General features: G+C 40.2%; 1 protein-coding gene across 5 annotated transcripts in view; it reads right to left on the bottom strand.

The window, feature by feature from the left end:
* gtf2ird1 (GTF2I repeat domain containing 1) overlaps positions 1-25,692 on the bottom strand; it is a 70,715-nt gene that overhangs the window by 39,927 nt on the left and 5,096 nt on the right. For 2 of the 5 annotated variants that reach the window (XM_062048928.1, XM_062048933.1), the window contains exons 1-7: positions 17,985-18,322; positions 5,126-5,255; positions 4,907-5,048; positions 2,390-2,569; positions 2,124-2,307; positions 1,710-2,005; positions 1,523-1,618 (exon numbers count right to left, since the gene is read on the bottom strand). In XM_062048928.1, the coding sequence (XP_061904912.1) occupies positions 1,523-1,618; positions 1,710-2,005; positions 2,124-2,307; positions 2,390-2,569; positions 4,907-5,048; positions 5,126-5,251 (1,024 nt within the window). In that variant the 5' untranslated portion in view covers positions 5,252-5,255; positions 17,985-18,322. Of the gene's footprint in view, positions 1-1,522; positions 1,619-1,709; positions 2,006-2,123; positions 2,308-2,389; positions 2,570-4,906; positions 5,049-5,125; positions 5,256-17,984; positions 18,324-25,692 lie in introns of those variants that run through there. The other 3 variants (XM_062048931.1, XM_062048930.1, XM_062048929.1) reach the window with 3 other exon arrangements.

Here is a 25,692-nt window from a genome sequence, read left to right as displayed (position 1 = left end):
GCAAACATTTTATTTAAGAGCATCCCCGCTATTAGTTGGCATAGCAAGTACAACAGTGAGATCCTCCCAAAACAGCTCGTCTTACTCGCTAGCATTAGCTTATAGGTAGAGATCAACATAACTTTGTTTTTCAACCATGGGAAGAAAGAAAGTGCTAAGAAGTGGATGGTATTGAATTAAAGAGACATGAGTGAGCGTTTCACCAACTTGGCGAAGCAACTCGAGCGTAACGCTGCTAGTCTACACAATACTGAAGCAGAACGAGTCGAGTTTCAGCCAAAAATTTGTAATATCTAAACGGCAGACATTTATCCATGAAAATATGGACACGCTGCTGACATTGTGTTTGAAAGAGAAGCAGCTGGAAAGATATACCGTAGAAGTCCACTCTCCAAGGTTAATGCTTTGCACTATTAAGACATTACTTCATGAAAGTACTGTAGTTGTTTGTAGTATATTCTACTGTATTGTTTGTACCGTATGGAGTATAAGTCGCACCGGCCGAAAATGCATAATAAAGAAGGAAAAAAACATATATAAGTCGCACTGGAGTATAAGTCGCATTTTTGGGGGAAATTTATTTGATAAAACCCAACACCAAGAATAGACATTTGAAAGGCAATTTAAAATAAATAAAGAATAGTGAACAACAGGCTGAATAAGTGTACGTTATATGAGGCATAAATAACCAACTGAGAACGAGCCTGGTATGTTAACGTAACATATTATGGTAAGAGTCATTCAAATAACTATAACATATAGAACATGCTATACATTTACCAAACAATCTGTCACTCCTAATCGCTAAATCCCATGAAATCTTATACGTCTAGTCTCTTACGTGAATGAGCTAAATAATATTATTTGATATTTTACGGTAATGTGTTAATAATTTCACACATAAGTCGCTCCCGAGTATAAGTCGCACCCCTGACCAAACTATGAAAAAAACGGCGACTTATTGACCGAAAAATACGGTATACAATATCTCTTGTAGCCTGGTTTTTATTTTCAAAAGACATGTTACATGATAAAATGGTGCTGTTTTGGAGGGGCCAAGCGCCGATTCAATTGATTTCTATTAATTTCATCAGGAGACTCATGATTTGAGATACAAGTGTTTTGGGTAACAGCGCCGTCACAGAAAAAATTAAGCTTGTGAGTTGAGGTACTACTCTACTGTGCCTATGTTAGCACGCGTCTGTTAGCATTTGTGGACCACGTATTCATCCCTCTAGCATGTTAACTGTAGGGGGGAAAGGTCTTATTTTTGCCTCTTTCCTGTGAGAATCCTCCATGTGACTGAAGTATTCAGGAGTGAGACTATCCAGGACTAGCTGCAGTGTGCTCAAACAACCACCAGGTAGCATCTGGTAATATTGTATCATCTCTTTCACTTTCGGACTAATTAGGTCGGTCGTGCATTCTCACTCACACTTTACGTGAGGGACGAGGCAAAAACTAACCCAGACCTATTGTAGTATTTGTTAGTCTTATCAACCTCCTGTAGGATCCACCATACCTGATTTTTCATGCACTATGGAGAAGAGTAGCCTCTTGGATATGTGGACACTCGCAGGGGTCTGACCCTGTTCACCAGGTAGCCTTGTTGAGTCATCTGAACAAACGGAACCAAAAAACAACGCAATATGTTTATTTGCTCGGGGCGTACTACAGGGCACCCAGGCCTGGGAAATCCTCATCATTACCATTGCTAGCGGTATCTTTCCCACATGTGTTCTTGTCTATCCAGTGGGCCAGGCGGTCCTTGCCCAGGCCAAGGAGGGACGTGGGCTTGAAGTCCAGCTTGCCATCTGGGTGGGGTTTGGAGGACATGGGCATGCCGTACAGGAAGTTTGAGAGAACAGAGTTGGCGGAAGTGGCAGGACTTGATGGTGTGACTACCTGGCCAGTAGTCTTCACCGTCGACATGCTGTCGCCGGAAGAGTTGTGGTTACTTTCTGCGTTTGTGGACTTGGTTTCTCGAGACAAGTCATCCGTTGGCCTGCGCGCGGACCCAAAAAGAAAAGAAACATCAAGAAGTGCCGCCATGTGACGGTGATCGTGATGAATCCCGGCGGTTTAGCTCGTCCGGCGCCATGTTCAGACAACCCAGTGCTGACCTTTTGACGGTGAAGTGAATGCGGTGGCTTTGTTCCAGAATCTTCATCAAGGTCTTGGTGTCGTACTCGGAGGGTTTTTTCAAGGAGATTCCCTCCGGTAGACCATTAACAACAAGGCAGCTGGGATCCTTCTGGATCCACTCATAAGGCACGGGGATCAGGGAGCTCTTTCCCACGGCTTCGCCTAGCACAAAATAAGAATTGGTCACAAGACCCATAACGACTTTAAGTATGATTTGCACCGGAAAGCCATGAAGATTCCTTACTGTAGAGCACAGTGAAGACTTCCTCCACCATCTTCCTCATAACAAAGACGTTGGACGGGGCATCCGGAGGTACTCTGGCTTTCCCGTGCTCCGCGTCCTTGCTGGCTTTGCTCAGATCAACTTCCTGATCTTTGGTATTGGCGTTGGCGGGCGTGGTCACGTTTGGCAGGCTTGGCGCCCCTAGAAGAAAAAGTTGGGAGTCGCATTGAAATGAAAAAGTGGAGTGACACTTTTTTTCCCCTTTGTTAGTGCCGTTTGATAATTCTCCCCTTTGTCGCTTAGCGGGGTTTCAAGGAACAAGACAGGTGACGGATTTGTTCTTCGGGGGAAAGTAATGAACATGTCACGCTTGAAAAATAGCGCCGGATAAAATTAATGGCTTGTTTGTCCTCACAGTTGCAGTTAAAAGTAAAGTATTCCCAGCAAGAACGTAAATAAAAGAATTATGGTGCTGGCGGCCTCCCAACCGGTCCAGTTGCAGACCTGAACAACTCCTGCCAAGGACTCGATTGTTACTCCAGTTAATGAACGACCAAGTCTCCTATAGTCGCCTTGGGTGTGGACTCCAAAACCATATGACCTTCCATGTTCTCTAATTAGCCTATGGTCATAAACATTGGCATTTACAACTGTGGCTGTAGGCAACCTTATGATGTAGTTGTTAAGAAGTCCTGGAGTAGCTGCATATCTAGTTTGCAGCATTAATTATTGCTCCTTATCGGTATAACAACAATTAGGGATGTAACGATAAACGGTAATAATGATAACTGTGGTAAAACTCCTGACAGTTAATTTGAAATTATCCAAAAAACTCCCGGACTGACTTGCGCCAGCTCGCTGGCTTAAATGCTAACATGAAAACAAGAGACATTAACGTCTTTCCCCATTAAGAAACGACATACCCCAATCTAAACTTGAACACATTGCTGTCCGGGCAACTAAGTTATTTAATTTTGCAAACTGTGCTCTCCGAGACAGAGTGATCGTTCTATACTCCGGTTTTACAGTGCGTTCAAGGACCGCTGAACAGAGTAGGACGCCACAATGCCCGCCAGAAATAAAAAATGCTAATATTTTATTGTTACGCACTTTTAATTCAAATAAACCTTAAAGTGCTACAGTACAAACCGACATTTAAAACAATAAAAGCTTAGCCATTAAAACAGACAAAATACTAAGAATAAAATACTGTCGGAGAAGCATAAGAAACACTAAACATGCATATTACTGTGTTTTCTAACAGTGTGTCTATTTATTTTAGTTAATCAAACTTGGTCAAAAGAATGCAGTGTGTTTAAAAGTACTTTTTGAGCACATTCAACAAAACCGTGATAATAATGGTAAAAGGGCTGCAAAATTTTGAGAAAAAACCTTTTTCTCTCCAAAATTGCAATTCGATTTGCAATCCTTATATTTACTAAATAAATGCGAAAATGATGTCAATTAAGACATTCTTGTCTCAAGTTGCCACACATTAGAACAATATGCAATAATTTACTTAAAAAAATATTTGGTTTTATGCAGACAGATTTTGTTAGCATTTGTGGACCACGTGTTCAGATTTTGTCAACATTATGAGGGACAAACTGTAAAAATGTATTATTAATCTACTTGTTAATGTACTGTTAATATCTGCTTACTTTCTCTTTTAATATGTTCTATCTACACTTTTGTTAAAATTTAATAATCACTTGTTGTTTGATACTTTACATTAGTTTTGGATGATACCACAAATTTGGGTATCACTCCGATACCAAGGATCATACATTGGTCATATTCAAAGTCCTCATGTGTCCAGGGACATATTTCCTGAGTTTATAAACATAATATAAATGTTACAAAAACGAAAGAAGATGTTGTGATGCCAAAAAATATCTATGTAATCAGAATTGTATCGACTAGATATGCTCTTGTACTTGGTATCATTACAGTGGATGTCAGGTGTAGATCCACCCATGGCATTTGGTTACATTGTGACGCCGGTGAGCTACGGTGTGTAGTGAAGCATGTTTAGCTATTCCTCGTCCTGCAGGGATGATACTTGTAAGAAATGTACTTTCTTTGTCGCCATGGAGACGAGGATTAGTGATTTAGAAGTAGCTAAAACACTGCAGACAGCGGCTGGACTTTAGCCGCTAACTAGCGAGCCATGTCTTGAAGCACCTCTTCTTGAGGGCGTTTCAGTGTTATAACTTTACCTTTATCTTTAGTTTTTAAGCCAAAATGCGTCCGTTCTCCCTTTTCTGTCTACACACTGTGTCTGCTTGTAAGTACTCCGTGTGTGTGCGCTACCGAACACGTTCGTCTGCTCGTAAATCAGCAATGACACAACGTGACGACGACGGGGGGGTGGTGGACCGGTACTTTTCAGAGGCGATATAGTACTGAATGTGATTCATTAGTATCGCGGTACTATACTAATACTGGTATACCGTTCAACCCTACTTGGCAGAGAAAGCTATATTTTCCTTTCGCTTTGTCATGCACTCCAAATCGCTCAGTCACATCAATACTTACGGCAAAACTTGTAGAAGTCCGTCTGGATCTCTCTCCTGGAGTTCAGGAAAATTCGGCCCCTCTCCGTGCCGACGGCAATCACGCTGTCTTCGTGCACGGTGACGCACGCCACCTCGGCGTTCAGCTTGGACATGGCCATGCACTGCGGAGAACATTAAGTTACAAACGCAACCGACTAAGAACAACAAAATAAGAGATGATTTGAGACGGTGGACCTACCACAGAGTCGAGGGCAGACACCAGGCTGGTGAGGATCTCCTGCCTGGCCGACACCAGAGGAGCCTGGGGCTCACATCGGGAGATTGTCCTGACACCTTCACATGGCAGCTTCCTCATCTGAGCCATGCCTCTAATAGGAGGAGACGGACACAGTTTAGAAGAGCAACCACGACTACTAGATAGAACACAAAAAACAAAACATAGCCAATAGTCTAAGATTCTAACCAGAACAACATGATGTAAATTAAATGGTAAATGGCTTATACTTGTATAGCGCTTTTCTACCTTCAAGTTACTCAAAGCGCTTTTGACACTATTTCCACATTCACACACACATTCACACACTGATGGCGGGAGCTGCCATGCAAGGCCCTAACCACCACCCATCAGGAGCAAGGGTGAAGTGTCTTGCTCAAGGACACAACGGACGTGACAAGGCTGGTAGAAGGTGGGGATTGAACCAGGAACCCTCAGGTTGCTGGCATGGCCACTCTCCCAGCCGTCCCCCTCTTGTACCATCTGTTAGTTATGGGTTAGTCATATATTGGTTACTTTAGCATGTCGTAGCTATGGGTTAGCATACATATTCTATGTTAGCCTAGCATTAGTTCGCCAAATGGTAGCATGTTTTAGCTTCCAATATGTTCACCATGTATTAGCTTTTGTGAGTGATATGTTGGCCTATGTTAGCGTAGCATTGGTTAGCCGTCGGTTAGCACTAAAATTGGGTAATAACGCGCTACATTTACTTCATGGTTAAACTGTACTTATGCAACATACTTTTTATTTTTAATTAAGTATTTTTGTGACAAAGCATCACTACTTTTACATTGGGTTTCATTCAGATCAATACATTTATTTACATCACTATTATATTTCATATTGTAATATTTATTTATGAACTATTGATTAACACGTTGCAGTAAGTTGTAGAGGTTTTAGCTGTGCATATGCTAACATACGTCCTGTTATAACTTCATAAGAGACACACGTAGTAAGCCACACACACACAGAGGCACATACCAACTACGGTTGTAGTGCAAGTACCATTAAAAAATAGTTAATAAATAAATCAAGTTACTCAACAATTACTCAGTGCTTAAGTAGTTTTTTCACTGAATACTTACTCAACTAATATTTGGATGACTACTTTTTACTCTTACTTGAGTCATATTACTCTCAAATAACTGCTTTTACTTTAGTGAAATGTTTTAACGAGTTAGCACCAGCTATTCAACAACTCTAATTTATATATATATATATATATATACATATATATATATATATATATATATATATATATATATATATATATATATATACTCATACATAGGGACAAGCAGTAGAAAATGGATGGATGGATGGACATACACATTTATATGTATGCACATATACATACAACACACACACACACATATATATATATATATATATATATATATATATATATATATATATATATATATATATATATATATATATATATATATATATATATATATATATATATATATATATATATATATATATATATATATATATATATATATATATATATGTGTGTGTGTGTGTTGTATGTATATGTGTATACATATAAATGTGTCACGCCCCATAAGCCTGACTTTAATTTTTCGAATTAGTGATTGTACTGCTTAAAAAAAAAAAGTATTACTCCCTATGTGTATAGGGAGTAATAAAAAGAAAGAAACAGCAAAAAAAATAAAAATAAAACAACAAAGTAATATCTACAAATACATCAATTAAATAAACAAAAAATAAATAATAATACATTAATAATAATAATAATCAGAAATAAAATAAAAAAATATATAAAGATAAAATATATATATATATATATATATATATATATATATATATGTATATATATACATATATATATACATATATACATATATATATACATATATATATACATATATATATATATATACATATATATATACATATATACATATATATATACATATATATATATATATACATATACATATATATATATATATATATATATATATATATATATATATATATATATATATATATATATATATATATATATATATATATATATATATATTTTATCTTTATATTTTTTTTAATTTTATTTCTGATTATTATTATTATTAATGTATTATTATTTATTTTTTGTTTATTTAATTGATGTATTTGTAGATATTATTTTGTTGTTTTATTTTTATTTTTGCTGTTTCTTTCTTTTGGGGGGGGGTGGGTGGTATAGTTGGGATATAAACAAAAAATATTTTGACATTTAGGGCAGACAACAGATACATGATGTATGTGAATATGATGTAATGGATAGGAATGTCTGATGCTGGATGTCAATAAAAGAAAATTTAAAAAATGAAAATTAAAAATAAAATTTTTAAAAAAAATAAATAAATAAAATAAAAGTATCGAAAAGCACAGAAAAGTATCGGAATCCATTTTGGTACCGGTACCAAAATATTGGTATCGGGACAACACTAGACTCTATTGTAGCATATGTTGGCCTTTGTTAGCCAAGCATCAGTGAATCAAGTTATAGAACCTGTTAGCCACATATGTTGGCTTCAGTCAGTCTAGCATCTGTTGGCCATATTGTTTAAACTGCGTGAGTGTCTGTTATGTAACCTTGTTTGAGTCAACTTCTTCATTTGTCATCGGTTGTTAGCAGTGAGTTAGCGTTAAGGAGCCTCGGTTAGCTGTCGGTCGAAGATAGCACAAACCTAACAGCTGATGAAAGTGACAGGATCATAAAAACATGTTAACAATTGTACGGTTTCAGAAAACCAAACAGATGATAAGGTGTTCGGAGGGGGTGCTGGACTAAAAAGCCAAAGCCGGGCGGCACTACGTTCTCATGGCAACTGAAACCCCGTCTCCTTGGAAACTAATCTCAGGGCATGTGAACAATGCAGCGCTGGCCTTTAATCTCTGCAGACACTGGGAACCATTATGCTGGTCTCTGGCAACCACACTGACAGACACAGAGCGAGAGCGAGAGAGAGAGAGAGAGAGAGAGAGAGAGAGAGAGAGAGAGAGAGAGAGAGAGAGAGAGAGAGAGAGAGAGAGAGAGAGAGAGAGAGAGAGAGAGAGAGAGAGAGAGAGGAGAGGAGGGTGTGGCGTTTGAGCTGCCCCAGTGGCAACAAGTCTTATTGGCCGTCTAAATGTTCCTCCCCCGGGGGGGGCACAGCAAACATTAGCCCCACCGCCGCCTCCTCCTCCTTCCTCCCGAATTATGATGGCCTCAAAATAGATGGCCTCCTTCCCTCACAGGAAGTGGAGGAGGCGGAGTGAGCAAACGGTGCATTCACCAACATCCAACATCCTTTTAACATTATGCGACCCATTCTCGGGTCTGATTAGACGGGTTGACCTAAGATGAACTCTTACTGCCAAACACGAGCAGGCTCATTTTCCTACGCCAACCTTCCAGTAAGACCCCGCCGATCCTGTGGGCCGTATCCGGCGTGCAAGTGACATCACGGCGGCCAACAAGTTCACTCATAAACGTGGGAGGGACATTTTTGCAGCATATTGCTAAAAACAGCTGCAATGTTAAACTAGCGATTTGGCAACGGGTTCTCAATAACAGCAGAGCTCCTCCTCAGTCATAAAGATGAACTCCGACTAACATTTTTGGCAGTCGTTTCTCAAAAACAGCAGCACTCTCCTATCATACGGAGGATCTTTGACTAGTGATTTTGTGCAAGGTACCTAAAAACTTTTTTTTCCCCTTTTTTCTTGCTGCAGCTGTTACATATACTGTAATAATGTACATAGTAATTGGGATTTGTTATATATCGTATATATTATATAATAATATAATTATATATCAGTGAATATTAAAAACTGTATATATAATATGTAAATATTACATATGTTATATTTTATATTGCTACTATGGTACATTTTTAGTCTACTTTATACCTGCATTATCCTTTCCATCCATACCCTTTCGATCCTTTGTAACTGAGCTACTGTGTGGAACAATTTCCCTTGTGGATCAATAAAGTTTGTCTAAGTCTAAGGATCTTTGACTAGTGATTTTCTTCAAAAGTTATTTAAAAAAGCAGAGTGCTCCTGTCTTGCTGAAGATCTCTGACTAACATTTTAGCAGTAACTTCTCAAAAACAGCTAGGCTCTCCTGTCATATAGAGGATCTTTGACTAGTGATTTTGTGCAAGGTCCCTAAAAACAGCAGAGTGTTCCTGTAATATAAAATATATTTGACTAGTGTTTTTGTAGATAGAAGGTTCTTAAAAACAATAGAGTGCTCTCCTGTCATATAGAGGATCGATGAGGAGTGTTTTTGTAGGTCTTTAAAAACAGCAGAGTGCGGTTGTCTTATTGAGGTTTTGTAAAATTTTAGTAGTCAGTTGTCATAAAGAAAATATCTGACTAACATGTTTGGGAGTAGGTTCTCAAAAACAGCAGAACTCTCCTGTCATATAGAGCAGTGGTCCCCAACCACCGGGCCGTGGCCCGGTACTGGTCCGTGGATCGATTGGTACTGGGCCGCACAAGAAATAAAATTTAAAAAAAATATTTTTTTTTTTTTATTTTTTTTTTAATTAAATCAACATACAAAACACAAGATACACTTACAATTAGTGCACCAACCCCAAAAACCTCCCTCCCCCATTTACACTCATCCGCACAAAAGGGTTGTTTCTTTCTGTTATTAATATTTCTGGTTCCTACATTATATATCAATATAGTCTGCAGGGATACAGTCCGTAAGCACACGATTGTATTTCTTTATGACAAAAAAATTAAATAAATAAATACCATACCCCCCCCACAAATTTTCAAGCATTGACTGGTCCGCAGCTACAAAAAGGTTGGGGACCACTGATATTGAGGATCGATGAGGAGTGTTTTTGTAGGTCTTTAAAACAGCAGAGTGCTGTTGTCTTATTGAGGATTTCAAAAATTTTAGTAGTCAGTTGTCAGATAGAAGATCTCTGACTAACATGTTTGGCAGTAGCTTCTCAAAAACAGCGCAGCTTTCCTGCCATATAGAGGATCTCTGACAAGTGATTTTGTGGAAGGTCCTGAAAAACAGCTCAGTGCTCCTGACATTTACAATATCTTTGACTAATGTTTTTGGAGAACACTCTTAAAAAACAGCATAGTGCTGTTGTCATATTGAAGATTTCTAACATTTTAGCAGTCGGTTGTCACATAGAACATATCTGACTAACATGTTTGGGGGTAGGTTCTCAAAAACAGCCGAGCTCTACTGTCATATAGAGCAGTGGTCCCCAACCACCGGTCCGTACAAGAAATTTAAAAAAAATAAAATAAAATAAAATATATATATTTTTTTAAATTTTATTAAATCAACATAAAAAAACACAAGATACACTTACAATTAGTGCACCAACCCAAAAAACCTCCCTCCCCCATTTACACTCATTCGCACAAAAGGGTTGTTTCTTTCTGTTATTAATATTTCTGGTTCCTACATTATATATCAATATAGATCAATACAGTCTGCAGGGATACAGTCCGTAAGCACGCATGATTGTATTTTTTAATGACAAAAATAAATAAATAAATAATTTTTTCCCCCCCCACAAAGTTCACAAAAACAGCAGCGCTCTAGTTTCATATACAAACGTCAAAGATCCTCTAAATGACAGGAGCACTCTGCATTTTATTAACTACCAATTTGTGTAGCAAATTAATTCATGCATGGACCTTCTTTGGCCTGCAGGCCAGCAGTTGCTACTGCAGTGTTTTCCAGCTGTTTAGTAGTCCTGGCAGATGCCTGCAGGTCCTTGCTAATAGAGATTCGTCAAAGTAATCAACTATGGATGGTTCTGGATTAAAGTCTCAAGGAACACATTAAAAATGGTTTAACCCTTCCTGTGACTAAAACAAACACTTAATAGGACAAGTAAATTAACAGTAAAAAGGAAAGTTGAACTCAAGTTTTTTGTTTTTTTTACCGCGACGACAAATACGAGATCATTTTAAAGATACGAGATCATTTTAAAGATAAATACAAATATAATGTTAAAAAAAAAAAAAGTTTAAATGAACTCAAGCAAGTCGATTTGATCGTTATTAAAGTTGTCATGGCTGAGTTGCTAAAAGATCCAACAGTTTTTGCAGTAAGTTTTGAAAAAGTGCAGAGCTCTCTTTTCATAAAGAGGATTTTTGCTGTGAGCTCTGAAAAACAGCAAATCTTATATAGAGGATCTTTGATTAGTTTTTTTGGAGAAAGTCCTTAAAAACAGCAAACCTCTTGTCATACAGATGATATTTGATTGTTTTTGTAGAAGGCTCTTAAAAACAGCAAAAAAAAATTTTGTCATACATATAGGATCTTTGAATTGTGTTTTTGTAGAAAAATTTTAAAAACAGCAGAATGTTATAATATTGAGGATTGCTAACATTTTTGGCAGTAGGTTCTCAAAAAGAGCAGAGCTCTCCTGTCATACAGAGGATCTTTGACTAGTGTTTTATAGAACGCTCTTAAAAACACAAAACTCTCTTGTCATATAAAGGATCTTGAACTAGTATTTTTGTAGACGGTCCTTAAAAACAACAGAGGACTCCTGTCATGCAGAACATTTTTGACTTAAGTTTTTGTAGTAGGTTCCTAAAAACAGTAGAGCTCTGCTGTCATATAGATGATTTTTGACAAGTGTTTTTGTAAAATGTCCTTAAAAACTGAAGAGTACTCTTGTCATGCAGAATATTTTTGTAATAGGTTCCTAAAACCAGCAAAGCGCTGTTGTCATGTAAAGGATCTTTGACAAGTGGTTTTGCAGTAGGTTCTTAACAACAGAAGAGTGCCCCTGTCTTATAGAACATTACTAACATTTTGGCAGTAGGTTCTCAAAAACAGTAGGGCTCTCTTGTCATATAGAGCAGTGTTTTTCAACCACTGTGCCGCGTAGTGTGCCGTGAGATATTGTCTGGTGTGCCGTGGGAAATTATGGAACTTCACCTAATTGGTCCAAAAAATATTATTTGCAAATCAATAATTATAATCTGCAAATAATGTGCCGTTGTCTAGTGTCTGTGCTGTATAGACTCGGCAGGGTAACCATGTAATACTCCATATCAGTAAGTGGCAGCTTTGTAGAAGTCGGAAAGCGTCGAGGATGGTTTGTCGTGATCCTAACATGCAGAGCACAGCGGGAGAAAGCGTGCAGGTAAAAAGTTATGTTACGCTTAAACCAAAAATGAACAAAAATCAAGTCCCGCTAGGACAGGGGTCGGCAACCCGCGGCTCCGGAGCCGCATGCGGCTCCTTGACCACTCTGATGCGGCTCAGCTACATACATGCCGACCCCCCCGATTTTCCCAGGAGATTTATGGATGTCAGTGTCTCTCATAGACTACTCCCAGGGTAAAAATAATTCTATTTACACTTTAATTACTATATAAAGGGCGTGCCCTAATTGCACCGCAGAAATTGTCCTCTATAGCATTTACATACAGTGTGCCAGTCCAGCCACATGTTGCATGTTGTTATTACTTGCACACACAGGTGACAGCAAAGCATACTTACTCATCAGCCACACAGCTTACACTGACGGTAGCCGTATCAAACAACTTTAACATTGTTACGTTACAAATATGCGCCACACTGTGAACCCACACCAAAAAAGAATGAAAAACACATTTCTGGAGAACATCCCACTGTAACACAACATAAACACAACACAACCATTACCCAGAATCCCATGCAGCCCTAACTCTTCCGGTCTACATTATACTACCACCAAATCCCCCCACACATCAACCCCCCCCCCCCCCCCTCCGTGCGTTGGTTGAGCGGAAGAGTTAGGGCTGCATGGGATTCTGGGTATTGGTACCGTCAGTGTAAGATGTGTGGCTGCTGAGTTAGTAGCCTTGCTGTCTCTTACGTGAGCAACCTAAGGCTACATTCCACTTGTGGCCGGGCAGGTTCACTGTTAGGGCAGACTGTAGAGGGCGCCAAATGCAGTGTCATCACGCTCTGATATTCGGGAGTCTCCCGGGAAAAATGAGAGGTTTGGCAAGTGTGACGCTATCAAGCGACATTCATTCAAAACTCGCGGGCTGCACTAACATCAAATTTCCACATTAAAGTGCGTGCCGGTGCGTGTGCCTGAGAGCCCTGGTTAACATAGCACAAAGCATGTAAGCTCTGTATGCGGTGTTTTTCATTTTAAATTTTTTTTTGTGGCTCCCATTACTTCCTTTAATTTGTGAAACTTGCCAAAATGGCTCTTTGAGTGGTAAAGGTTGCCGACCCCTGCGCTAGGAAAAGGCACTGAAGCATATAGGGATGGCTATGCAAAACGAAAGTAAAACTAACTGGCTACAAAGTAACCAAAAACAGAATGCTGGACGACAGCAAAGACTTACAGTATGTGTCCGTACATGACAAGACAATCAACAATGTCCCCACAAAGAAGGATAGCGTCCGCACAACTGAAATAGTCTTGTTTGCCAATACAAAGCAGGTCAATGTAATAGCACTCAAAGGAAGGCGTGAAGCTGCTACAGGAAAACACCAACAAAACAGGAAGAGCCACCAAAATAACAGCGCAAGACAGGAACTAAAGCACTACACACAGGAAAACAACGAACTAAAAAAAAAAAAGACAACCTGGTGGAGTTTCATTTTTTAACGTTTCTGCTGGTGGTGTGCCTCCGTATTTTTTCAATGAAAAAAATGTGCCTTGAAAAACACTGATATAGAGGATCTTTGACCAACTTCTGGGTTCCTAAGAACTAACATTTCCGGCAGTAAATTCACAAAAACAGCAGAGCTCTAGTTTCATACACAAACGTCAAAGATGCTCTATATCATGGGTGTCAAACTCTGGCCCGCGCCCCACCCGAAAATCGTCACGTCTGCTTTTCAGCCAGTCCAACGAGTGCTGGCCCAGTCACATAACATGTGCGGCTTCTGCACGCACACACAATTGAATGCAACGCATACTTCGTCAACAGCGATACAGGTTACACTGAGGGTAGCCGAATAAAAAACTTTAACACTGTTAGAAATATACGCCACACTGTGAATCCACACCAAACAAGAATGACAAACACATTTCGGGAGAACATCCGCACCGTAACACAAAAAAAACACAACAGAACAAATACCCAGAACCCTTTGCAGCACTAACTCTTCCGGGACGGTACAAGGTGTGTGTGTGTGTGGGGGGAGGTTTGGCGGTAGCGGGGGTATATATTGTAGCGTCCCGGAAGAGTTAGTGCTGCAAAGGATTCTGGGTATTTGTTCTGTTGTGTCAGTGTTTCCCATAAACTGCCAAGATACCTGTGGCGGTGGGGGCGTGGCTATGGGCGTGGTCAACATGACATCATCGAGTAATTTGCATAATTTACTACAATGATATGATTTTCTCTAAAAAGGCTCAAAAAATGTATACTTACTAATTAATAATAACAGTTTTGTTTTAAACGTCCGTCCATCCATCCATCCATCCATTTTATAATATAATTACAACACTTTCTGTACATATTTATATACAGATTTGAACAATAAGTTATTCACTGAAATATATTTATTAATTGTGGTTCTTACAAAAAATATATCTTATAAAAATATAAAAGCTAAAATGTCTCTTAAAGCTCTGCCCCTTTAATTAGTGCATACTAAATAATTTAACTTTAGCCTACTACTACAACCATATTATTTACCAGCAACATAAAGTAAAACAGAGGCAGAGGTGTCCTGCCACAGTCAGTAACAAATAAACAGAAAACAGTAGTGGTGGTAGATAGACACAAAGCTTCATCAAACATCTGATCCACTGAACAAAGAGCTCAAAAAATCTTGATCCTACACTTCTCTTTTGTAAAGTCAATCTGAACAGCCGATATGGGCATCTACATCAACTATATGATTTGCCTGAGAAGCTGGACAGGACAAAAAAAAAAATCTATATGTGGCGGCCTTAATTCTTTCGTGGCGGGCCGCCACAAATAAATGAATGTGTGGGAAACACTGTGTGTTTATGTTGTGTTACGGTGCGGATGTTCTCCCGAAATGTGTTTGTCATTCTTGTTTGGTGTGGATTCACAGTGTGGTGTATATTTCTAACAGTGTTAAAGTTTTTATACCGGCACCCTCAGTGTAACCTGTATCGCTGTCGATGAAGTATGCGTTGCATTCACGTGTGTGTGCGTACAGAAGCCGCACATATCTTGTGACTGGGTCTGAACGATGTTAGGATGGATGAAAAGCGGATGTGACGATAGCTCGTAGAGTACGTTAAAGGCAGTGCATTTAAGGCACGCCCCCAAGACTGTGGTCCGGTGTGGACTACGAGATATAATGACTGATGAACACCTTCGTTCGATAATGAAGGTTGCCTCAGCTCAAAGCCTGAGCCCCGACATTAATGAACTAGCATCCAAGAAAAGATGGCAGGTATCTGGCTTGGGCACATCAGATTAGATCAGTGTGTTGCAAACTGAGCAGTTTAAAGTCCTGAATGGTTGTTTTATTCATTGTTATTTTATTTTCAAATGTATTAGCCTGTGGAAAAAGTTAATGTTGATATTTACCTCAGAAGGCTGCAAATAGAAAAGAGGCATTCAATTTTTATTTAAATTGTATTGGATATGCCATTGATATTTTTTAATTATTATTATTATTATTTGAAACTTGATTTTGCATGTCACTATAAAGTTATATAAGCCTTGCTTGTTCAATATTCAATGCAAAACTTGTTTGGGTCCCTAATAAAAGGTTAATTTGTCCAACCTTAGCCCGCGGCTTTGTTCAGTTTTAAATTTTGGCCCACTCTGTATTTGAGTTTGACACCCCTGCTCTAAATGATAGGAGCACTCTGCATTTTATTAACTACCAATTTGTGCAGCAAATTCATGCACGGACCTTCTTTGGCCCGCAGGCCAGCAGTTGATACTGCAGTGTTTTCCAGCTGTTCAGTAGTCCTGGCAGAAGCCTGCGGGTCCTTGCTAATAGAGATTTGCCAAAGTAATCAACTATGGATGGTTCTGGATTGAAAAGTCTCAAGGAACTCATTAAAAATGGTTGTGGAAGTAAATTAACAGTTAGAAGGAAAGTTAACTTTAAATCTTTTTTGTCGTATATATAGGATCTTTGAATTGTGTTTTTGTAGAAAATTCTTCAAAACAGCAGAATGTTATAATATAGAGGATCGCTAACATTTTTGGCAGTAGGTTCTCAAAAAGAGCAGAGCTCTCCTGTAATACAGAGGATCTTTGACTAGTGTTTTATAGAACGCTCTTAAAAACAGCATAGTGCTCTCGTCCTATACAATATATTCTACTAGTCTTTTTGTAGACGGTTCTCAAAAGCCGTCATATAAAGGATCTTGGACTAGTAATTTTGGAGACGGTCCTTAAAAACAACAGAGGACTCCTGTCATGCAGAACATTTTTGACTTAAGTTTTTGTTGTAGGTTCCTTAAAACAGTAGAGCTCTGCTGTCATATAGATGATCTTTGACAAGTGTTTTTGTAAAAGGTCCTTAAAAATTGAAGAGTACTCCTGTCATGCAGAATATTTTGACTATTTTTTTGTAATAGGTTCCTAAAACCAGCAGAGCTGTTGTCATATAGAGGATCTTTGACAAGTGTTTTTGTAAATGGTCCTTAAAAATGAAGAGTTCTCCTGTCATGCAGAATATTTTGACTAGATTTTTATGTAATATGTTCCTAGAACCAGCAGAGCGCTGTTGTCATATAGAGAAGTGTTTTTCAGTAGGCTCTTAACAACAGAAGAGTGCCCCTCCCCTGTCTTATAGAACATTACCAACATTTTGGCAGTAGGTTCTCAAAAAGAGTAAGCCTCCCTTGCCGTATAAAGGATCTTTGACAAGGGTTTTTCAGTAGGCTCTTAACAACAGAAGAGTGCCCCTCCCCTGTCTTATAAAACATTACCAACATTTTGGCAGTAGATTCTCAAAACGAGTAAGCCTCTTTTGCCATACAGAGGATCTTTGACCAACTTCTGGGTTCTTTAAAGCTGCTCCAACCATTAAAAAAGTGTCTTAAACTAACATTTCTGGCAGTAAATTCATAAACGAACGTCAAAGATCCTCTAAATGACAGGAGCGCTCTGCATTTTATTAACTACCAATTAGTGTAGCAAATTAATTCATGCATGGACCTTTTTTGGCCCGCAGGCCAGCAGTTGATACTGCAGTGTTTTCCAGCTGTTTAGTAGTCCTGGCAGATGCCTGCGGGTCCTTGCTAATAGAGATTTGTCAAAGTAATAAACTATGGAAGGTTCTGGATTAAAAAGTCTCAAGGAACTCATTAAAAATGGTTGTGGCGGTAAATTAACAGTTAGAAGGAAAGTTGAACTCAAGTTTTTTTTTTGTTTTAACCACGACGATAAATACGAGATCATTTTAAAGATAAGTACAAACACAATGTTAAAAAATAAAAAAAAGTTGGAATTAACTCAAGCTAGTTAATAAAGTTGTCATGTCTGGGTTGTAAATGAGCTAGCTGTCTTTGTTGTAATACGCTTAATGCAGACGTGACGGACACTTCAGCAAGGACAAATAAATAAAAACAGCACTACGTTTTTCGCATTTAAAAATGTTTCGTTGCGCGCATTCATTTTAAAGAGGCCAATAACCTTCTAGTCTTGAGTCTATTTGAAAAAAAAAAGAAAAAAAAGTCACCGCGGCTAATTAGCTAACAGTATCATAATAACGCAAGCTAGCAGGCTAGCTAGCTAGCTAGCGTTAGCGTCCAGAAATAATCCGTCAATTCTCCGCCTTCATTCCACTACAATGTAACGCCTCAATGTTTCCACGCACCCGCGCGGCGTGCGAATCAAGAGAAATGGTGGCGCGACTCACCGTAATTAGCGATTAAATAGCCTCGTTGCTGTCAATCCGGGAATATGTTGTTCTCTTTAATCCATCACAAAAGACTCGCACATCCACGACGACGCGCCACAAAACACATAATCCCGATCATCGCCGTGTTGGAAAAGAAGCAGTCTTCTCCTTCTCGCTCTTCTTTTCTCGCTTTAACCCGAGCCAGGGTGTCCCTTTCCCCCACTCGCTCTTTGTTCTGTAATCCAGTAAAATTGAAACTCATTCGCCTCCTGCTAATCCCAGCCCAACTCAACGACACACTCCATTGGCTGACATTTACATGCAGGATTACGTTAAAGGCAGCAACCTCTGCAGCTGCAAAAAAAGAAAGAAAAAGTCCTCAGGGAGTAGCCGTGTTGTTTATCCCGCAGGGGGGGATTACAAGTGTTTTTTTTTGTGGGGTTTTTTTTGCTTCTGCGAAATCCCTGGGCACCTTCGCAGGATACAGGATGTTATGTGCAAAAAAAAAAGAAAAAAAGAAGATATGGCCGCCTATTTGTGTACAGGGCAGCTCTGCAATGTTTTACAGCAGTGGTTCTCAAATGGGGGTACGCATACCCCTGGGGGTACTTGAAGGTATGCCAAGGGGTACGTGAGATTTTTTAAAAATATTCTAAAAATAGCAACAATTAAAAAATCCTTTATAAATATATTTATTGAATAATACTTCAACAAAATATGAATGTAAGTTCATAAACTGAACATCAAAGCAAGTAGGCTATTCCATTCAGTACAATGCAACAATACAATATTCAGTGTTGACAGCTAGGTTTTTTGTGGACATGTTCCATAAATATTGATCTTAAAGATTTCTTTTTTTGTGAAGAAATGTTTAGAATTAAGTTCATGAATCCAGATGGATCTCTATTACAATCCCCAAAGAGGGCACTTTAAGTTGATGATTACTTCTATGTGTAGAAATCTTTATTTATAATTGAATCACTTGTTTATTTTTCAACAAGTTTTTAGTTATTTTTATATCTTTTTTTCCAAATAGTCCAAGAAAGACCACTACAAATGAGCAATATTTTGCACTGTTATACAATTTAATAAATCAAAAACTGATGACATAGTGCTGTATTTTACTTCTTTATCTCTTTTTTTTCAACCAAAAATGCTTTGCTCTGATTAGGGGGTACTTGAATAAAAAAAATGTTCACAGGGGGTACATCACTGAAAAAAGGTTGAGAACCACTGTTTTAGAGAAGTCGTATGTTCCGTAAAATTAGTGTGAGATGGCAACACTGCACAAGTTCCTTGTTACCTAAAAAGGCCCTATTGAAACCCTTTGGTTGAAAAAAAAAAAAAAACACTTAAAAAATGTTCCCCTTAACATTGGCCATTACCATGAATTGATTGATTGATTGAAACTTTTATTAGTAGATTGCACAGTGAAGTACATATTCCGTACAATTGACCACTAAATGGTAACACCCGAATATGTTTTTCAACTTGTTTAAATTGGGGTCCACTTAAATGGATTCATGATACAGATATATACTATCAGATATATACTATCATCATAATACAGTCATCACACAAGATAATCATCAGAGTATATACATTGAATTATTTACATTATTTACAATCCGGGGTGTGGGATATGGAGGGGGGGGGTTTAGGTTTGGTTGGTATCAACACTTCAGTCATCAACAATTTAATCATCAGAGAAATGGACATTGAAACAGTGTAGGACTGACTTGGTAGGATATGTACAGCAAGTAGTGGACACAGAGAGAGAGATCAGAAAGTATAAGAAAAAGTGTCTACATTTGATTATTTACAATCCGAAGAGGTATGATGAGGACGGGAGGGTGTTAGTTTAGGGTTGAAGTTGCCTGGAGGTGTTCTTTTAGTGCGGGTTTGAAGGAGGATAGAGATGCCCTTTCTTTTACACCTGTTGGGAGTGCATTCCATATTGATGTGGCATAGAAAGAGAATGAGTTAAGACCTTTGTTAGATCGGAATCTGGGTTTGACGTGGTTAGTGGAGCTCCCTCTGGTGTTGTGGTTATGGCGGTCAGGAAGTAGTTTGACATGTACTTCGGTATCAGGGAGGTGTAGTGGATTCTATAGACTAGGCTCAGTGCAAGTTGTTTTACTCTGTCCTCCACCCTGAGCCAGCTCACTTTGGAGAAGTGGGTAGCGAGGTGGCAGAGGTCGTACGGAAAGCAAGAGCTGCCTCAGCCCCAGGCCCCAATGGGATACCATACAAGCTGTATAAGTACTGCCCAGGGGTCCTGAGACATCTCTGGAACCTGCTGAGAGTGGCCTGGAAAAAACAAGTCATCCCTTCAGAATGGCAAAGAGCGGTCACAGTTTTCATCCCAAAGGAGCAGAACTCCAGTACAATCAGCCAGTTCAGGAGCATCGCCCTCCTAAATGTCGAAGGGAAGATGTTCTTCTCCATCCTGGCCAAAAGGTTGACCAGCTACCTCACAAACAATGGGTACATCGACACCAGCTGCCAGAAGGCAGGCGTGCCAGGCTTCCCAGGCTGTGTGGAACACTCTGCAGTAATATGGGAGCAGATCCAAAGGGCGAAGAGAGAGAGAGGTGACCTGCATGTTGTGTGGCTGGACCTTGCCAACGCATACGGGTCTGTGCCCCACCAACTCATCGAGTTCGCCCTGGACTTCTTCCACGTACCAGTCTGCATCAGAGCCCTGGTTGCCAAGTACTTTGGAGACCTCCAGATGTGCTGCACTCATCAGGACTTCACAACAGGCTGGCAACAGCTGGAAGTAGGCATCGCCATGGGATGTTCAATCTCTCCCGCCCTGTTCGTTGCAGCATTCGAGATCATCCTCATAGGGGCTAGGAAGATGGTCGGAGGAGTGAAACTGCCTTTAGGACAGAGGCTACCAGCAGTGAGAGGCTACATGGATGATATCACCACCATACTTCAGACAGCAGCATGTACAACAAGACTGCTGAAGAGGATCGATGAGCTTGTGGGCTGGGCGAGGATGAAGATCAAACCCCCCAAATCACGCAGTCTGTCTATCAGGAAAGGAGTCAGAAGTGACAACACCATCTTTGTCGCAGGCGGTGAGAACATTCCATTGTTGGCAGATCAACCTGTTCGTAGCCTGGGTCGCACCTACACAGCAGAGCTCTCTGACAGGCAGATGGGGGAGACGGTGAGGAAGCAGCTCGCAGATGGCCAGGCCAAGATCAATCAAAGCCAACTCCCTGGGAAGTACAAAGTATGGTGCTACCAGTTCATACTGTACCAAAGGGTGATGTGGCCACTGAAGATGAGCGAAATCCCCTCCTCAGTGGTAAGCAAGATGGACGGGGTGGCAAACTCGTTCATCAGAAAGTGGCTGGGACTGCCAAGGTGCCTCTCAGACGTAGGCCTCTTTGGTAGGAACGCTCTTCAACTACCACTGCGATCCATCAGCCTGGGATACAAGCAAGAGAAGGCTCGGCTGGTGCTGGAGCTGAGGGAATCCACTGACCAGCTGGTGAGAGCAGCGGGCACCCAGATAAGAACAGGAAGAAAGTGGAAAGCCCAAGAAGAGGTCGACACGGCGATCTGCAGGCTGAAGCACCGTGAAGTGGTCGGCAGAGTTCAGGAAGGTCGAGCAGGCCTTGGGAGGGGCGAGGCTCCCTTGTTCTGGTCAAAGGCTTCCAAAGAAGACCGGAGAGCCATGGTGGTGGCAGAAGTGGCAAGAAATTAGCAGGAACGCCTAAACATCAAAGCGGTGTCCCAGGGTCAGCAAGGTCGTTGGACATTGTGGGAAGGTCTCAGACAGGACGATGTCATGGTCTGACCTGTGGAAGATCCCCCAAGCCAGGCTCAGCTTCCTGATCAGAGCAACGTACGACACCTTGCCTTGTCCCCGAAACCTCCACCAATGGTTTGGTGCCGAGGAGACCTGTCCCCTCTGCAACACCATCAACGCAAGCCTCCTGCACATCCTGTCGGGCTGCTCGACAGCGTTGTCGCAAGGCCGCTACAGATGGCGACACGACCAAGTCTTGAAAAAGTTGGCAGAGGTGTCAGAGACCTGCAGAAAGGAGGCATATAGCAGACCTTCCGCTCCAGCCAGACATCTCATCCAATTCGAGAGGGCTGGTGATGGTGCCAAACACCCCCACCAGAGAGCTACAGCGAGACTCCTCTCACCAGGAAATGAGTGGAGCATGAGGGTCGACCTGGGGAAGCAGCTCCAGTTCCCCAGGGAGATCGTCGAAACATCGCTACGGCCAGACCTGGTCTTCTGGTCGGAGGCTTGCAGGACGGTTTCTTCTGGTCGAGCTCACTGTCCCATGGGAGGGGGGGTTGGAGGCTGCTTATGAGCGCAAGCGAGCCAAGTACTCTGACCTGGCAGCAGAGTGCAGGGAAGCTGGCTGGAAAGCCGTCATCTGCCCTGTGGAAGTGGGGTGTAGGGGCTTTGTGGGTTCCTCAACTGCCCGCCTACTCCGAGACATTGGATGCACAGGAGTGGGGCATCGGAAAGCCATGAAAGAGCTGGCCGAGGAGGCGGACAAAGGCAGCTTCTGGCTGTGGCTAAGGAGGAAGCATAAGAGTTGGGGGGCAAACACCTAGGACATCAGCAGGGGGTGGCAGGGAGACATCCCTGCCATCGCTCCGCCACCATGAGACGTTCTGGGGTTAAAGGAGCAAAACGTTGATGAATGGTGGTCCCCAGCTGATGACCCGTTTATGCCCACAGAGGTGTTCGGTGAGGTGTCACAGCACACCTGTCAAAAGGCACTGGAGGAGGTGCGTCAGGCAGCAATGCCCAGCAGGAATTCCATCACCTGTATCTTGATATGTATATGGAACACCCAACTACGCCCAAGACCCAACCTCCGGGCTGATGATTTTAGGTTGTCCTGAAGAATTTGGAGGTAATCCTCCTTTTTCATTGTCCCATTTACTCTCTGTAAAGCACCAGTTCCATTGGCAGCAAAACAGGCCCAGAGCATAATACTACCACCACCATGCTTGACGGTAGGCATAGTGTTCCTGGGATTAAAGGCCTCACGTTATCTCCTCCAAACATATTGCTGGGTATTGTGGCCAAACATCTCAATTTTTGTTTCATCTGACCACAGAACTTTCCTCCAGAAGGTCTTATCTTTGTCCATGTGGACAATACTGAAGAAACAAATCCATGTCAGAAAACCAACACATTTAGCTGAACTACACAAATGTTGTCAAGAGGAGTGGTCAAAAATTCAACCAGAAGCTTGTGGATGGCTACCAAAAGCGCCTTATTGCAGTGAAACTTGCCAAGGGACATGTAATCAAATATTAACATTGCTGTATGTATGCTTTTCACCCAGCAGATTTGCTCACATTTTCAGTAGACCCATAATAAATTCATAAAAGAACCAAACTTCATGAATGTTTTTTGTGACCAACAAGTATGTGCTCCAATCACTCTATCACAAAAAAATAAGAGTTGTAGAAATGATTGGAAACTCAAGACAGCCATGACATTATGTTCTTTACAAGTGTATGTAAACTTTTGACCACGACGGTAACTCACTTCACATTAAGGAACATCATGTGGTTACATTTGCACATTTCAACATTTTTGAAAAGGAGTAGGAAGAAGCAAAGCTAATGTTTAAAATACCAGTAGGGAGGAAAACAAGTTGCGTCTATATTGAAGCTTTTTTTAATATTATATTATATACATATAAAAATTAGTATCAATCTAACGGAAATTCCCGAGAATTAATGAGGAAGCCAATCACGTGATCCGTGATGTAGCGTTAGGAACCACAGATCCCTTCCCCATCAACAACAATGCTAATTAAGCAGACTTTATGAGAGCCAACCATTATTTTGGGAAAAGGTATGATCCAGCACCTTATATTTTTGAGCCTGAACACAAAGAGGATGAGCAATACATTTTAGAAGCCTAGTGCTAAACGGATCCAGCTTTATTGTAACACCATAGCATCAGCAGCATTGCTGGGTGCTAAACATACAATCTACCCATAACAAACCGTTGACGAGCTGCTTCAAAAAGCTACAAGTTGCATAATTTGATAGCGGTGTCTATATATAGCGCAGGGGTGGGCAATGCATTTTCACCGGGGGCCGCATGAGCAACCCGAGCACTGTTGGAGGGCCACATCGACAATATTTCAATAAAATTTTGCTCAATACTATTTTTGATATACCGTAAGACAAATAATAATAATAATAATAATAATTTAATTTAACCTAACTTAACTTCGTACAAAAGTAGATTGCTTTTGATGGTTTTATTTTTAACACTGTCTTACACAACACTTCCTGATGTATAATACAATGCAAAAATGTCAATTTCTGCACAGGGTTAATTTCTGTCACTATCCTGCATCCTCTTCAAAAGTCCAACATTTTTCCCTGTCAGATTTGGACAACAATCTGTTGTCACACCTGCGAGCTTGTCCCATTTCAGTCCTAACATGTCCAAACACGCATTTACCTCTGTGAACAAGTCATTACCTGCGGTTGTCCCTTTAATTGACTGCATGGCTGCCAGCTCCTCCGTGATTTGAAAGTCTGCAGTTATCCCACGTAAGAAGATGAGCAGCTGGGCAGTGTCACGTACATCGCAGCTCTCATCCAAAGCCAGCGAAAAACAGTCAAAGTTGGCCGTTCTGTTCTTCAGCTGAAGCTCCAAGTTTCCAGCGATGGTCTCAACCCGCCTCGTTACAGTGCGTCGGGAGAGTGACACGTTGTCAAATAGCATTAGGTAACCCATTTCAATGGACCACCGGACATAACTGCAATAAATACATTTTAGAAAAGTAGGAATGATTCATTATGAATAATATATACCTGTTTATGACCTTTTAAATATGTTTTCCTACATTATAGGAGCCCTTTACACATGAAATATAGCATCCTTTGGTAACCTTTACAGTATATTATCCTTATATGGTAATGCTGCCTGAGGCTGAGCCAATCAGTGGCCACGATACTGAACAGCACGCTCTAAATTTGTTTGGTCTCCTTTGGTGGCCAATACTACTGTAGTATTTTTTTTTTTAGCTGATTTAACTATTTTTATGCTTCAAATGCTTATTTTAGGATCCAAAAATTGTAGATGATATGCTTTGAAAAAATATGCCAAGAAAAATCTATAAAATATTTGAAGCGCATTGTGGCGAGGGATGAAACACATTTGACTAAAAATGCCCTTTAAAATTCTTTTTTTTAAAAAATATTCATGTGTTTTGGCTGTGTGGCAACGCAAGCGACATATTTTCTCCTCGCAAAAATATAAATACTACAGTAATATTGGCCACTAGATGAGAACAGACCAATCACAGCGCATGGATTACTATTGCAACAACACATCATCAGTAGGGTAAAACTAACCTGTCTCATGACGGTCTAAACCACAGGTGTCAAACACAAAGGCCCGGGGGCAGACATCATTCTATCTGGCCCGCAAACACCTGGAAATGATATGTGTCAATAAAGTAGTTAATATTTTCTCACTAAATGTAATTGATATATGAAAAATATATGTACTTCTGAAATTGCATACCTTTTAAACTTTAATAGTAGCCAATATTGCAACAAATATTACAGTATATTATCATACTTTCCAAACATGTTTTTGTCTAAATGAAAATACTTAACTTTACAGCAAACTACAAATTAATAAAAAATGACAATCAATTTCAAGGTGTTCTTTACAGCATATTACTGTAAGTTAAAAAAA

The sequence above is a fragment of the Entelurus aequoreus genome, linkage group LG05 (assembly GCF_033978785.1).
Source record: "Entelurus aequoreus isolate RoL-2023_Sb linkage group LG05, RoL_Eaeq_v1.1, whole genome shotgun sequence".
Taxonomy (NCBI): Eukaryota; Metazoa; Chordata; class Actinopteri; order Syngnathiformes; family Syngnathidae; genus Entelurus; species Entelurus aequoreus.
Note: the sequence above shows the minus strand (reverse complement) of the source record. Positions and strands in the feature narration are given on the sequence as shown.